This window comes from Plecotus auritus, assembly GCF_963455305.1.
Source record: "Plecotus auritus genome assembly, chromosome: 12".
Lineage (NCBI taxonomy): Eukaryota > Metazoa > Chordata > Mammalia > Chiroptera > Vespertilionidae > Plecotus > Plecotus auritus.
The window spans coordinates 14,299,190-14,316,175 of NC_137778.1; the positions used below are offsets into that span (position 1 = coordinate 14,299,190).

The 16,986-nt window shown below is 44.9% G+C and overlaps 1 protein-coding gene across 1 annotated transcript; it reads right to left on the reverse strand.

Moving 5' to 3' along the window:
* Positions 1–469: 469 nt before the first annotated feature.
* On the reverse strand, positions 470–10,187 carry NEK2 (NIMA related kinase 2). The gene is made up of 8 exons (XM_080648063.1): positions 9,949–10,187; positions 8,747–8,964; positions 8,232–8,472; positions 6,486–6,568; positions 5,663–5,789; positions 4,531–4,750; positions 2,978–3,103; positions 470–1,326 (listed from the first exon to the last, which is right to left on the reverse strand). Exons 1-8 carry the CDS (start codon positions 10,042–10,044, stop codon positions 1,100–1,102), a joined length of 1,338 nt encoding a protein of 445 aa, XP_080504189.1. The 5' UTR covers positions 10,045–10,187; the 3' UTR covers positions 470–1,099.
* Between the last annotated feature and the right edge of the window lie 6,799 nt (positions 10,188–16,986).

Consider the following 16,986-nt stretch of genomic DNA (forward strand, 5'->3'; position numbering starts at 1 on the left):
ACTCAGCCACGTGGGACCACAGGTTCGGACCATAAGGTCAAGCTTACAACTATAGCCTTGGGCTATAATGGTGCTGGGACTTGCACGTGGCTTTGCCACGAGAGGACTGTGCCTTCTCATTAGTCCGGGGTTTGAACCTGTCCAAACGCTGTAGCCGCTCTCCACAAGATCAGTTTTCTCAAGAGTGGCACTGTTGATTTTTGCTGGGGGGGCTGCCCTGTGCATTGCAGGATGTTTAGCAGCATCCCTGGCCTCTACCTACTCCATCCAATAGTACCCTCCCACCCCCGCGATCATTATCATTTAAAATGTCTCCAGACATGGCAAATGTCCCCTGGGGGGCAAAACAGTCCCCAGTTAAGAGCCACTGGTGCAGACAGATTAATGAGGGGGGTAGTGAAGTGCACTGCAGCCCCTGAGAGCATCAGTGCCTATGAATCATACACCCAACAAATGCAAGAGACACAAATATAGGAAAACTAAAGAATTCGTTTATTTAGTGAGAAACAGATGAGCCCATGACAGCCAGCTTATATAGTTAGGTGGAGTAAAAAGGGAAAAAGAATATCGACATCACAGTGATGGATTTTCACAAAAGATGACAGATTTGCACTAAGAGCAGTGGGATATCAATAAGCAAAATGTCATGGTATCAGTGACCAGTTTGGATCCAATTAGGTTTCCTAAGCTCTAGAATATTTAAAACCTCAGACATGAAGCTGTAAATCTAGACATGACACTGTAAGCACACCACTCAGTCGTGTAAAACGTCTCAAAGTGGATACATATTTTTTTCTGATATTATTTTCCTCCCACATTTACAATGTAATGTTCCAGTAGTAACCACACATGGGCTTAAAACCCCAACCCAGAAAGTATCATTCTTTCTATAAAGTGTTCTTTTATAAAAGAAAAACGATGAAAGGTGTGGACGTCCTGTACAATTACTGCTGAAGAACAGCAAAGGCAATTCCAAAACATCGCTCTTACTGTACAAAACGGCCTGGCTCACGGAACCACGCACATCAAGCTGCAGCAGGTGAACACCAGCCTTTAAGGGGCTGGCTCTCAGATTCCGCACACGCGCTGGGCCCGGCGGCTAGCGCATGCCCAGAATCTGCCTGCTTTTCAGCTGGTACGTTTGCTCAATGTCCGCCAGGGCCTGAGCGCGCAGCTGGGCAGCATGGAGCCTCCTCTTCAGGTCTTTGCACTTGGCTTTGGAGGAGAGCGGGCTCTCCGAGTTCTCACTCCTCAGGACATTCTCCTTACTCTCTCCACTGAAATGGACTTTCTTCTTCACTATCGAGGATGGAAGAGCTAAAAGTTCTTTAGGAGGAAAAAGGGTTTTGAGTTATTTGAACAGGTTTATCACACTTAGCAAAAATATACCCTCTTTCAGTTCTTTTGAAATCTGGAACCTATCTTAGTATCTCCGGGAGGTTGGGAGCTTGGGGGTGGTAAGAAATCAGTCTTTTAAGCCACAGCACTGAAAAAATAATCCTGGAATGTGCCAAATATCAAGGAACATAGGTTTTATTCCCTTAACAATCAACTTTTCTCTTGAAGTCAAATGCACTGGGGATTATGGGCCACAATATAAAACTTCTGGAAATCAGTATCATCTACTCCATTCTTGAAAACAAGTGCCATTCTACCTAGAACACAGGGCTTCCAGAAAAGTATGGAAGCCGAAACGCTTTTTTATGGACACTTACAGTTTGGGTTAAATATTCAAGAACACTTCCTTCAAAGCTGATTCATTGACTGAAACCTTGCTTCAAAAAGAAACTAAGCAAATTCAGGGTGGAAAAGGTAAATCAAGTAACAGTATAGCAAAAAAAGGTGAACTGGGCTTATTACATGAAAAAAATTTACTTGGAAGCAGTAGCACTATTAGCTACTGACAGACTATTTGGAGGTTGGAGACTTGTGGGCTTGAATTCCAGAACCTTTTTTATTTTTCCTTTACATTCATTTAAATCAGGGGTCCTCAAACTATGGCCCGCGGGCCACATCCGGCCCGCCGGGTGCCGCTGCCTGTCCTGCTTAGCAGCCGACTCGTCCCGGCCCACAGTGCGCATAGGAATTTGTTCATAGTTTTTTTGTTAAACCATAGTCCGGCCCTCCAATGGTCTGAGGGACAGTGAACTGGCCCCCTGTTTAATAAGTTTGAGGACCCCTGATAAAGGAAATACATTCAAGTTTTACAAGTTCATTGTATGAGCCATTGTGGACCAAACAAAGGCCCTATTCTAATAAGAGGAGAGAGACCAGAACCCAATAAACAAGTACAAATGCGGGACTATTTGAGGGGGAAAATAACACTGAGAAAGAGAAACAGGGGTGCTGGCGGTGGCCACAGTGATGAGAGCCTCATAATAAGGTGACTTTTGAGCAGCGACAGGATGAAAGTGAGGAAATAAGAAGCCACTGGGTTATCTGAGGAACAAACTCCAGGCCAAAGAAAAAAATGGCCAGGCCGAGAGTAGGCTGCAAGAAACACTGCCCTCCAATGGTACCCTGACTTCCCATCTCAAACATTGTTTCTGCTTCAAAGCACACCTGGTTTTTTTTTTAGCCTTAACTCCATTATTTCAAACATATCCACCTTTATTCCCACAAATTCCTATACAAATACCTATGTAAATTGTAAATCTCACTAATGGAATAATTTTATAAAAATGAAAAAAGTGTTAAGCCCAGCTGGTGTGGCTCAGTGGTTGAGCATGGACCTATGAACCAGGAGGCCGCTGTTTGAGTCCCAGTCAGGGCACATGCCCGGGTTGCGGGCTCCATCTCCCGTGTGGGGCATGCAGGCGGCAGCTGCATCACTGATGTTTCTCTCTCTCTCTCCCTTCCTCTTTGAAATCAACAAAAACATTAAAAAATGAGAAGGCCCACCAAAGCCCCTCGAAGGCAAACTCGTGCCCACTTCCTCACGCGCAGCAGCCTCCGTCCACTGAGCTGGTTCTCCTACCTGGACCGCTGGCCCGGGACAGGAGCCTCTGCTCCTTCAGCAGGCTGTAGTTCTTCATCAGACTTTCCGCTCTCGCCAATTTGTCCTCCGCCAGTCTCTCACGAACACAAAGCTCACGCTCCTTCTCTTTAGAAAAGGCATGGAATGAGAAAAAATTAGCAAGTGGCTGTGGGTATAAAACAATTTACACGTGCTAATCTTACCATCTTTCCTAATCACCGAGACCGGCTTGCTGAGCGGCGATGAGTAATGCTGAGAAAGGTTTCTCGTCGTGTTCCCAGGCCACCCTGACCATGCTAGTCTGTAGCACCTGTCGCTTTAGTGGAGTAGACAGACTTTCACCATCAAAAACTAACTAGCAATTGCTCTAACCCAGTGGTCGGCAAACTCATTAGTCAACAGAGCCAAATATCAACAGTACAACGATTGAAATTTCTTTTGAGAGCCGAAAACTGACTTCTGCGCGTGGGCCACGAAGTTTCAATTACACTGTATGTGCGCGCCTGCATGTGGTATTTTGTGGAAGAGCCACACTCAAGGGGCCAAAGAGTCGCATGTGGCTCGCGAGCCGCAGTTTGCCGACCACTGCTCTAACCAGTTTGCTCAGTGGTCAGAGCGTCAGCCTGGGGACTGAAGGGTCCCAAGTTCGATTCCATCTAAGGGCACATGCCTGGGTTGCGGGCTCAATCCCCACTGGGAGCATGCAGGAGGCAGCTGATCAATGATTCTCTCTCATCATTGATGTTTCTATCTCTCTCTCCCTCTCCCTTCTTCTCTGAAATCAATAAAAATATATTAAAAACAAAACAACTAACTGTACCTAATCAGTGAATAGCCCTCAGAGTATTTATAAACCTAGAATATCTTGTATCCACATTATTGAATTGCCAGAGCATATTTAGTCCCACACACTGTAGGATTTAGACCTGGACTGTGTTGGATCAGCCATAGAAGCAATGGTTATTATAGAAATTAGCAAATCCTACAATCTACCTTTGCAATGGAAAAACTGTAGTGTATGCATATGTTAAGAAACAGAAAGAAAAAAGTAACAGTAAAATGTAATGTACACATAAAGTATGCAAAGTCTATAGCAAAGTCTAAAGTTAGAGCCCAACAATAGCAGCTGACCTCAGAGAAAGAGGCAGCTCAACAGGAAGATGACAGAAAGCTTGACTTACATATTTTACAAAGCAGTTTGGTTTCTCAAGTATTTATAAGAAGGTTCTTTTTTTAATAGTGTTTTATATGTTTTTATTGATTTCAGAGAGGAAAGGAGAAGGAGAGAGAGATGGAAACACCAATGATGTGAGAGAATCATTGATCAGGCGCCTTCTGCACGCCCCACATTGGGGATCGAGCTTGCACCCCAGGCATGTGCCCTAACCAGGGATTGAACCTGCAACCTTGGCATACTGGGATGATGCTCCAACCAACCAAGCTATCTGGCCAGGGCAAGAATGTTCTAATTACTCACTGAAACAGATTTTCACACTCACCACAACCACCCTCCTATAGCTCTCCTTTGCTTCACCCCCACCAATCGGACTTACGCTCCAGTCTTTCCTCTCTGGCTTTGAGGGCTCGCTCTCGCTCCTGCAACTGCATTTCCTTCAGTTTCAGCTCACTTAACACGGGGCTGGAGTCCTGCAACTTTTCCGGTTCTCCCGATCGCCGCCCCCTTCTCTCAGGATTCCTTCTTTGCTCTTCTGCAGCCAAGTCTGCTATCAACGGGCTCTCCAGAATTTCTTCAACAGAAGGTCGATGGTAATCCTGGGGAGAAAACATTCAGTGTTACAGTCACATTTTGTAACAGAATACGCATCCCAAAAGAACGGCTACATTAAAAGGGCATATATTTCCAAGGCAAAAGAAAAACTTGTTTCTGGATGGGCCTTAACCATCTGGAAAAATAAGTTCATTTGTGGCTTTAATACACGAGGTTCTGGGTCCAAACGGAAATGCAGATTTTTACTTACCTCTGTTCCCCCTTTAACCTCAAGGCTTCATCCCTGTGCAGGTGCTCCGTAGCATGGCCAGGGTCTGTGTTAGGGCATCTCTAAACTACGGGAAGCAGGATGCTCCCTCACAGCCCTTAAATCCCATTACCCCATCTGTATCCTTCCTTGTAATCCCACAGCATTTAACTTTACATCAGCCTGAGCTCTTGGACATTTCCCTCGCCATCCCCTGGCCAGATTTTTTCCACATAATCTCTTAAGAGTTATTTCCCCTCCACTCTTCTTAGTCACCCCTACCCTCTCACTGCCCCAACCACCACCACCCCCACCAATCACACACACACTATCTCTGGTCTCTAATCTCTCCATTGGAGCTAGAGGCAGAGTAATTAAGTCTTATGTGGCCCCTTCCATACCATAGGCCACACTGAGGTAGGCAAGGACATGGGGAACTAAGGCTCTGGGTGCTGGATGCAATCTTTTCTTGCCATCGACCATCTGTTAGCATGGGAGTGAGTAGGAGAAGACAGAGAAAGCACAGAGGGCAGGCCAGCAAGGACGTGCAATTTGCCAAATTTATATATGTTTTCACTTGCGTTAACAGAGTAGACTTAGCTAAGAAAATACATTTGTTTCTTCAGTTTCATTGCTCTACAGGAGAAAACACATACCCCAAAACTTAACTGAAAGATAAAAACAGACAAAATAGTCTTATAATCCTTACCTTTAAATTTAACATCCTTGTAATGATGTCATTCAATTCATCAGAGTAACGATATGGAATTCGCCTGAATTTGCCTTCTCGGATCTTCCCAGCTAATTCTTTCTGGTTGAAAGCTGTAAATGGAGGCCTGGAAGGAAAAAAAAAGTAAAAAATAAAAATATATTAGGAAGCAAATCAAAAGCAGTTTAAGCTCCAGTTTGTATTTATGTTTCTGCTTCTGGGATTTTCTTCCATAGCTAAGTTTCCCAACCTTGGCACTACTGACATTTGGGGTCACATAGCTCTTTGTTGTGGGGGTGTCCTGAACATCATAGGATTTATTTGCACTATCACTGGCCTCCATCCATTGGGTGCCAGTAGCCATCCTTGTTTGTCACAACCAAAAATGTCTTCAGACATTGTCAAATGTTCCATGGGGGCAAAATTGCTTCACTCTCCCTGGTTGAGAATCACTGCTCTACAGAATAGCTTAGAAAATAAAGAATTGGAGCTCTTTCTTAGTCTCCAAATCACCAGAGCTACCCCCAGATCTTGTTTATCTCTTCCATGGGCCTGACCTATTTGCTCTCCCCTTGAGCTGAGCATCAGTCTAACAAGGAAGCATCTAACCAGGCTAGGAGTTTGAACAAGTCAACCTCCAGCCTCAAGGACTATATTATTAATTTCTAAATATTTTTTTTTACCTGTCCACCTACTTTAATTTTAATCCAAGGTACGATTCTTTCAGGTTTGAAGACAAATGGTCAAACAACTGAACCCAGTGAAAGGTGACAAACCCCGGAGTATAAACCTCAGACTAGAAATCTGTCTTCAACATACTCACATTAATGCACACAACTCATACATCAAACAGCCTAGTGACCAGATATCCGATTTCTCGTTGTAGGACATGCGACTCATCTGCTCCTTAAGAGGGACAAAGGTAAGGAAGTATGAGGAATTAAAAGTTTATTTTGTTTTAAAATGTATACTTTATCTTCAAATTTACAATGGAAAAAGGCAATGATCTTATCCTAATATAGTTTGTCATATATAATTCATTCAATTCTTTTTCCTTCACAGATGTTTATTGTTACTAGAGGTGAGGCACTGACTATTCAAAGGTGAATATGAGACCTCTGCCCTGGTGACATTAATAATCTAGAAACTCTGTTTTGAAAGAACCAGAGAAAATTTCAGAATAACCAATGCATACATCTGGCCCACATTTAAATGGAGGTGGACATAAATGGCTAAGTGAATTATTTATTTATATTTTTCCTTAGTCTACTGTATAAACCACACTACTGTTCTCATTCCCTATTTTAATTCTTTCTCACACTCGCAGGAGCAACAGAGGGCACAGAGGCAAGTACCCAAATCTTCAGGAGGCTCCCTAGTGCTTTAAGTCCAACAGGTTGAGTCTGATACCATTTCCTGGCAATGCCTCAGAGAAGGCTGAACAGATCTCATTACAAGGGCAGGAGGGAAAAGGAACAAAAGAATCACGTAGGTTTCAAATTTTCCAAGAACCCCTTCTGTGTAATTTTCCATTGTGTTAAAGGCTTTCTATTTGGGATCTGATCTAGTGAGAAAATAACACTGTTCTGACCATGTCTAATATTAGTGAAAAACAAATTCCCTAATACAAAGTTTTATACTGTAGTCAGACTGGGTTAACATAACTAAAAAGAATTTAGAAAAGCCCAGAAATGTTTATGAACTGCTAAAACAATTAATCCCTCTGCACCTTGGTATGCTCAGATTTCAGATACAACCCCCTGGTGCTATCACTTTTTGGTTTAAGCTCTTCAAAAGCCATCAGGCAAAATCTAGAGAGCCATAAAGGGTTCATAGCCTTTGACTCAACCCAGCAATTTCATTTTGAGAGCTATCTGCCAAGGAAATGAATAACAAGGAAGAAAGAATAATTCATATGCATAGCAGTGCTCCTTAGAATGGTGAGAAATTTTGGAAACAAAATATTATCCAGCAATCAAGGAAATAGATAAGTAGGCAGCCTCAGCAGCTCCCTTGTAGGAAAAGTCAACAAAAAAAGAACAAATACCAACAGTTAACACTGTAAAATCATGTTATCTGAAGTGAGGCTCTGAGCCCCGAATCTCCATTCACAAGAATCATCCAGAGAGTCTGTTAAAATGCAGAGCCCAAATTGAAAAGTAGGAGAAAACAGAGCAAGGACCTGTCCCGAGATCCGAACTCACTGGACTGGGGCTCGGGGCCCAGGACTCTGCATTTGGAAAAGCACACCAAAGGAATCCGAGCTGGTGTACAGGACCTACAGCACTTTGGGAAACACAGCTCTTGAGGCCAGAGACAAAACCTGTTTCATCTTTGTAATTTAGCATGTGGTAGTCATTTAATAAAAGCCTGATTTGAATTGCTGGTATAGTTGAGTTTAATGGTCTGGTGGTCCATTTGGAAAATACATAAATTAAAAGTGAAACAGTGTTATTAATTCTTGGTTATTGGATATTACTAAACATACAATCAAAACAACTCACTTTCCCTGCATCTGAATGCTTAGCATTAAGAGGTTTAAAAAGTATCTAAATTCTGAAATACTTACGGGAGACATGTAATAAGGAGTGCCAACAAATGTTTTTGCAAAACTGGTATCGTGGTTTAATATTCTAGCTAGCCCAAAGTCTCCAAGTTTAACGTTTTGCTTGCCATCCAGGAAAACATTGGCTGGTTTCAGATCCCGATGTAGCACCGTATGACCACCGTCACTTCGTCTGTGACATTCCTTGAGGGCCAGAGTCAACTGAGTCATCACTCGAAGAACAAACTCTTCCTCCAAGTACTGTCTGAAATCAAAGCAGTTACACAGCATATAACTTCTGAATAAAACCATTACAAAGAGGGGATGATGAATTATCTAGTGTACAAGTAGGGAAATACATATATTTTGATATGAAATATGGGTGTTGATTCACAAGAGATTTCCTAAAGTTCTGTAGACCCACCAAATACAAGAACACTCTTCCCCTCGCTAAGTACTTCGTCCTTGATCCTAAAACAGGATGCTTAACCAAAGCGAAACCGGGCCCATTCCACCTTACATTGAAGAGATTCACTGACCTTTCCTTGGTTCCCTTTGTAATTATACTAGCCAGGTCGCCTCCTTCGCAATATTCCATTACAATGTACAGTGTTGTGTTGGTTCGGTCAATAATGCGATCATAGTAACGGACGATGTTTGGATGCTTCAGCTCACGAAGCAAATTCACTTCAGAAACAAGCATTTGTTTCTCAGCTTCTGTCATGGAGCCATAGTCAAGTTCTTTCCAAACTAGTATCTGAAATAAGAATTTCCAAGGTATGAGTGAACTCAAAAAAACGAAGGATGAGAGCTCCATGACCACCATCACCTTGTCTGTGACATTCCTTTAGGGCCAGCCATCACTCAGTACTTTTCTATTAAATAGATCCCATAGTCATTATCATCGAACTTAGTTCAATGAACTGAAGGACCCCTGGATTTAATTCCATAGCTGTCCTCTAATTTTTAAGCAGACAAGAATGCAAGGGGAGAGGGGGCGATGAGCACACTAAGCCTCCTCCAACCCTCTCCCCTCAGGCCCTTTGTGGGAGGTTGGCCATGGTGCTTTGGTCAAAGGTGGGACAGAGGCAGTCCAAGTCCCTGACCGTTCCAGCCAGGCAAGCTTTTCCAGGGGGAAAGACCCGAGTACACCCCTCCACCCGCAGCCTGGCAGCTTCCTCTCCATTGTTTCTTTCTGAATAGAGTCTCCCTACACACCGGAGAAATATGAAACCAATAATCCGATCAAAGGGTATAAAATGAGCGCGGACTGCCGGGCAGAAAGCTCCAGGTTCTTCTGGTGGCCGCCCCTTCCTCCGGTCCCAGCCCAGGAGCCCGGCGGGGTAGCTGGGTTGGTGGGAGCGTCCTCCCAGACACCAAGGTTCAAGGTTGAGGTGTGATCACCGGTCAGGGCACATACAAGAAGTAACCAATAAATGCATAAATAAGTGGAACAAGTCAATATTTCTCTCTCTCTCCCTCTCTCTCTCTGATCAACTACTCAAGCAATCAAAAATTTTAAATTTCAAAAATAAAATAATAAAGATAGTTCAGGAGTCACCCGTGGAAGGCCCTTAGCAGGTTAAAGCAGGAAAAAAAAAAAAAAAAAAACAACAGGAAGGGAATGGAAGAGAAAGCGAAACAGACAGGAAAATATCCCTTCAGAGACCCAGTACAAACATCGCCACCAGCTGGCGAAACTGCTGCGTGGACCGGGACGCGGAAGGGGGCCAGCGCTCACCTTGCCGTCGCTCTTCCTCCGGATCTTCTGGCAGCGGCCGTAGGAGCCGGTGCCAATGGTGTGCAGCACCTCGTAGTCCTCCGCCCGGGTCGGCATGGCAGGGCCCGCCGGGGACTCCTGCAGATCGCGCCGCAGCCGCGGAGCTGGAGCTACCGACCCCAAAGCCTCTCCAAGTCACACTGGCGGCCGCCTCAGCCTGCGGCTCAGTTTAACCGTCCCGGGCCCTGACCTCGCAGTCTATTGGCCCACAGTGAGGCGGCTTCGCCTCTTTGATTGGCTAAGAGGAACACAACACCCTAGGCATCTTGGGAAGGCGTATCCCTAGCAACCGCGTCGGCGTCTGTATAAGCGTCTGCTTTCTACTCCTAATGAGGAAGAGGCGGAGCTAAATCAAAAGCGGGGCGGGGCCGATAGAAAGTGGCGTCTGGCAGGTCTCCACTACTCTGGGCCCTCTGGCTGAAGTCGTCAAGGTAACGGAAGTCCAGAGACCTCTCCTCAGACTTCTTTGCACACTGCCTCAACCAACTGCCGTCTGACCTTTGCACTGTGAGCCCTCCCTCAGGTTCCAGCACCCGGAGTCTGGGCGGGATCAACCCAAGACTTAGTGAGAGCTGAGTACAGAGGTGAAAAGTACAGTCCCTCGCTGAAGGAGGCACTTGTGAGTGCGGACTATGATGCGGGACTGTGCCCAGCATTTGGCATGTATTGTCTCGTTTATTCCTCAACACAAACCTATACGGCAGAAATTAGTTTAATTGGAAACGGAAGCAAAATTATTTGCTTTAGATCCAACAGCCAGAAATAGAAAAATCAATGCAAAAACAGTAGCTACTCGTAGTAACAATTTCAAGTTTACACATGACTTCGTGCAGGGTGCTGTTATCATAAAGAGAATATATATATTTAAATATATTTTTATTGATTTTAGAGAGAGGAAGGGAGAGGGAAAGAACCATTGATAGGCTGCCTCCTGCACTCCCCTACTGGGATCAAGCCCGCAACCTGGGCATGTGCCCTGACCAAGGAATTGAACCGTGACCTCTTGGTTCATTGGTCGAAGCTCAACCACGTAAGCCAGGCCGGCTGGGCAAGAGAATATATTTTTGAACACCAAATGTAGAGGCCTGTTGAACATGCAGAGGTGTGTGAAAACTCTCAGGGTAGAATATGGAAGTCTCTTGATGTTTTTGAATACCCAGGAAAATATGGTGGCTCTGTGGCAGAGATTATCAGGTTTACCTTTAAGCCACCTACCAAAAAAACACAAACAAAAAAACCAACAAAAAAGCTATCAAAGATTATTTGAGGTGCTGAACACATAATTAACTGATAATACTTCATTGAATGTAGCCTCTTCTGGGGACACACAAAAAGCAACATTTTCAGCTCACCCAGCCAGATGAGACAGTCCCGCTTCTCCCTGGGAGAGGGGACCTGGAGGCCTCCATTCAGATGTGGATGGAGAAACCTGCGCTAATAATTTGGCAATGCATAAATAGGTCAATTTTCTTTAAATAGCTCTTCAACGTGGAATTGAAAGGAACTTGATTTTCTATTAATAAGAATTACAAACCTCTTTATGTTAAAAAAAATAAGACATTTATTACATGCACTGAATATATAACATAATTGAATTGGAATTGCCAGCCAGGAGAATTTTTGAAGTCACATTCAAAGGCACTGTCTTACCTCAAGGACCATGTAGGTTTTGAAAGTTATGTAAGGAGCTACTAGTAGCTGCATTAATTGGCATTATATTTTTTATTTTAGTACCTCTTAAAAATTGACATCCACAGAGCTCTTTGGCTTGCCTACCCAAAATCCAGTCCGACACTTTCTCTCTGGCTAGTCATAAGCTCTTGTGCTTTGCCCCAATTCCCCAAACCTGGCAGACTCCGTCCACCATCTTTGCTCCTGTTATCCCATTTGTCTGGAATACTGTCTACCCAGCCCTCTTATCCACTCCCCGACCCACTATCATGTCTATCTAGTGGACACAACTTGTCTTTCAAGATTCAGTGTCAAGCCCTAGCTGGTTTTTTTCAGTGGATAGAGTGATGGCCTGCAGACTGAAGGGTCCCGGGTTTGATTCCGGCCAAGGGCACATGCCCAGGTTGCGGGCTTGATCCCCAACATGGGGCGTGCAGGAGGCAGCCAATCAATGATTCTCTCTCATCATTGATGTTTCCATCTCTCTCTTCCTCTATGAAATCAATAAAAAAAAAAAGATTCAGTGCCAACTTGTACTCTGGGAAGCCTCTTCTAGCTAGCACATTACAACATGTAACTTCATCTACATTGTTCACAGACTGTTGTGTACATAACTCAACTCTTGTTATTTTTCACTATTTCTTTACATAGTAGCTCAACTCTAAGCTTCTTAGAGCCAGCATCAGTTCTATAATAAAGGACACATGCAATAAATCTTTGTTAAATGAAAATATGAAAAAGAAGCTTATTAATCATACATGGATTTAAAAGGAAATCCTCAAGTACTCATGTTTTAAAGGTCTCCAAGTCCTATGATAAAGACTAAATATTGGGGAAAGGGCCATCCCAGGAGTATGGAGAGTGGCTTCTAGGATCACATGTTCATTTAACAGATATTTATTGAGCACTTACTATAACCCAGGTATTAGGATAGGCATTGATACACAAGGTGTTCATTAAAAAAGAGACAGTGGGGCCACAATGACAATGATAGAGAAAAGAGTGGCATAGGGATGGCATGACAAACCCTAGTGACGGCCATCTCATTGGGTTAGCCCATATCATTTATTTGGTGGGGCTGAGGGGCAGGACAGCCCAGCAGAGACCAGACACCAGAGCAGAAAGAGACATTGGTGGCTGAGGAGCACGTAGGGGTTAATCAGAAATGCTTTTACAGGAAATGCCCCTTCCCCACCACTTACACACTCCTTCCTTCACATTCCGCCCATTCTTTAAGACTCAGCTCACCCCCAGTTTCTTCCCTAAAATTTTCCCTGACTGCCTTCAACCCTCTGTGGTCTCCTACGAGAGCAATTAACTGTGTTCTTTACTCACAATGTGCCATATACTAGTCTATATATACTAGTCTATATACTAGCTTCTCCTTTACGTCTATGTTATCTGACCTGTTCATTTGAAAACTCATCCTTCAACAAATAAAAACTGAGGTTCTGCCAGGCACTGAAGATAGCCCAGTGAATAACACTGACGTGCAGTCCTGGGGGTGGAGGAGGTAGATGTACACAAGGTCACAGAGAAATCCAACCATTACAAATTGTGGCGAATGTTAAGAAAACAACCAAAGAACTGAGACAGAAACTGAGAAGTTCACATTTAAACAGGACTAAGGGAAGACCAGCTCCATGAAGGTAGGGTCAAGGCTTGAACTTCTCCCTCACCACCTTCCCACACCCAGGGCCCAATTCACTGTCTTCACACGTGTCTTGCTAAATGTGCTCGTGTAGTCAGTTTTAATTTAAATCTGGTGAAATCTCAAATAAAGAGGTTATTTGCACGATGTCTGTGCTTTCTGCTCACAAGTGCTCTACAGGTGTCCCCAGAGATGCCAACTCATTTTTAAAAGCAGCTACCTGAAAGACTAGTGGGCACCTCCAACTCAGCATGTCCAAAATCAAACGCCTGGGCTCTGCTCAAAATTTGTTCTACCGTCTTCTTTGTCTTAAGTAGCCAATGCATATGATTTTGTGGTTGTTTGTCTTGTTCACTGCAGTATCTCCAGCATCTAAAACATGCCTGGAACATAGTAGGCACTCAATTAACATTTGTACACTGAATAGATGAACAAATGAATGAAGGAATGAACAAGCGAGGTCATGGCTCATTGCCCTCAGCCTCCCTTTCTGTGTTACATTAAAGACCCACTAGAGGGCTGCAAATAACTTCTTAGTAAACGAGGAGTCGGTACATCCACACCAGTCCACCCACAGAGGCCTGTCCTTATGGGAAACTTCGAGATTTTCATATCAAGCATTTCGAATCGCAGATAAGACATTTTGAGCATCTTGGACTAATTTGAAATCAGGAATTGTGAAATTCCTTTAAAGTACTTAAAAAGGTTGCTGGAAAGGAAAAAGGAGAGATTCTTTGTTTATAGAAATCAGATGCTAAATGTTGTTAAAGAAAGGTGCATGACCTTATAGGTGCTCAATACATAACCAAATTCCAGAATAAAGAATGAGGGGCTGTGGAGACTGGCCCTAATAGGGACACACCAATTGATATAAACAGAAAGGCAAGACGTAAACCAAGAGACAGCTTTGGATTTAATGGCAGGCAGCTGATGGGATAATATACGAGAAGAAATTTATCTGTGAAACCAAGTAGTGTTTCATTCTGAGCTCCACCACATTTTAAAGAGGGATAGTGTCAAACTTGCACCCAAAGGTACAAGTTAGGGGGAAGGCTGACTTCTGTTCACAATAAGGATAAACTTTCAGACAAAGAGAGCCATTCACAAATTTCATATGGTTTTTCATTATATTTGTAAATTCGGGATATTTGTTGTCTCTAAGAATATTGATAATATAAATTGCTTAAGAAGAATGTTAAAAGTAATCATGGATGCTGAGTCCATAATATGTTTCTAAGGGACTATAGAAGCTTTTAGAGAATAGTCCCAATTTTCCCTTTAGCACAATAAAATCATAGGAATAGTGGGTGTGATGTCTAGGAACCCGAGCTCATTTAGCCCTGTTTTCATGAGCTGTGTGACCTAAGGAATCCACTCGATCTCTCTGGGCCCTATAAAATGGGAGTGTTAAATTAGATAACCTTAAAGGACCCTTCCAGCTTTACATGTTAGGATTCTATATCTCCTCTTCCTGAAAATTCACAGGAACTGCCGACAAAGCCAGAGCATTGCTCTGTTTGGCCTTGACCCCAGGTGACAGTTTTCGTTAAGTAGTTATGTCTTCATTAGCTTTCTCAGCCTCCCTTCTATTCTGTCTTTACTTGTGTCAGCAACATTTATTGCGTGACAGACAGTGACAGGTGCTAGAGACAGAAAGATGAAAGCTTAGTCCTTGACTTCAAAGGGGTCCCCTGGAAAGGTGAGACGAGTAGGAATCAGCTCTTCCTGTGCAGTGTGGGCATCACTGAAAGAGCTCTCCCTCCATGTCCAGGGAGCCAGAGGGAGGAAGCAGGCTCTGATGAGGACGGCAGGGAGTGCAGGGCAGGGCAAATGTGCCCCGGGGAGGTGGCACTTGAACTACATGTAAAGGCTGAGTTGGAAATTAAGAGCAAGAGAACTGTGGGCGAGCCCTAACCGGTTTGGCTTAGTGGATAGAGCTTCGGCCTGCGGACTAAAGGGTCCCTGGTTCTATTCTGGTCAAGGGCATGTACCCTGGTTGCAGGCACATCCCCAGTGTGTGGGTGGGGGGTGCGCAGGAGGCAGCTGATCAACGTTTCTCTCTCATTGATGTTTCTAACGCTCTATCCTTCTCCCTTCCTCTATGTAAAAAAATCAATAAAATATATTTTTTTTTAAAAAAAGAGAATTGCGGGAGACAGGGGCATTCGGGGGTCTGCCGGTTAGTGGACTAAAGGGTGCATCTCACCTTGTGAAACAGGTGGCTAGACAGGTGGGCAGGACAACCTGAGGGCAACCTGAGGCAATCTTCTGGTGGTGCTGGAGTTCCAGTGGGAACTTTGAGCAGACATTACCAGACTGGGCTCTGGAAAGATCTCCCTGGGAGCAGCGTAGAGAATGACTGTGGGACAGGAATACGGTGTGGGAGGTTATGGTAGCAACTAGGGGGGAAATGAGGCCTACTGAACTAAGGGGATGGCAGTGGCAGTGAGAAGAGGGAGGGAGTCCAGGATTGTTTGGGAGGTTGATTGGACGAGAAGCAGGGATCATCAGTGAGCAGGGGGCGTGGGGAGGAAATGCTGGAGGAGGGGGGGAGGGGGGGCACTGAGCTCATGTTGAGCCCAAGGGCCTATGGGCAAGCTAGTCAATGAGCAGCTGGAAACAAGGTCTCAACAGAGCAGCCAGGTGTGGGAATAAATATGTCCAGAGAGTGGCAGAGTGAAAAGGGAGGTGGGATGGGATCCCGGAGGTTATACTGGGCAGGAGGAGGAAGAAAAGCCAGCAAAGACCAAGGAATGTGAGATGGAGAGCCATGTGGAGATCATGTGGACCCAGAATCCACTAGAGGAGATGGGTTTAAGCACTTGGGAGTGGTCCACAGTGCCAGATGGAGCAGGCAGAGCCAGTAAGGTAAGGGCAGGAATGAGAACACTGGGTCTGGTCATTCGGAGAGTCTAGGTGACCTGACTAACAGCATTTTTAAGCCAAGTGGGGCAGAAGACAGCACACAGAGGTAGCAGCAGGACCAGATGGTGGGGGAGGGTAGACCGAGTGTGTGTGTGTGTGTGTGTGTGTGTGTGTGAGTGTGTGTGCAGTACAGCCTACTGTAACAGTGTGACATGGCGAGTCCGTGTGGGACAGAGAGGCTCGGAGCCCCTGCTCCTGAATCACAGGGACCTGAGGCTGGCACCCGCCCTGCACATACAAGCTGGGTGAGACCACGAGCAGTTCCCCCAAACCCCAGGCACCTGCCCTGCAGAGTCAGGGGGCAATGCCCACCTCACCAGGTTTCGCTGAGGGCGAATGAAATGGATGTAGCGTCTGAGCTGCCATAGACGCCCACACATGATCATTGTTGTGGCTTTTAATATTCTTCTCTCACTGGCCGAGCCCGGGAGGGACACGCTGAACTCTCTGCTGACTGCTGAGGCTCCTGGGGGCACTCTACACAGCCTCCAGCCTGGTCCCCCTGGCCAGCATTTCTGAGGGCAAACACTTCTCCGCTAGCTGGCTCCTTCGCCTGGCTTCTGCTTTGCCTGCCCCATGTGGCATCCTGTCCTCGGCAGGTTCTCAAACCTGCATTCAAGGGCATAGCTCTCAAGACAAGGGGAGCCGGGTCATGGCAAAGCTGTTCTCAAATCCACTTCCCCACTGATGAGCAGGTGCAAACGACTCCCTAGTGCCTGCCTCCCTTCTTGTGTTGCTCTGACCTCCGCCTC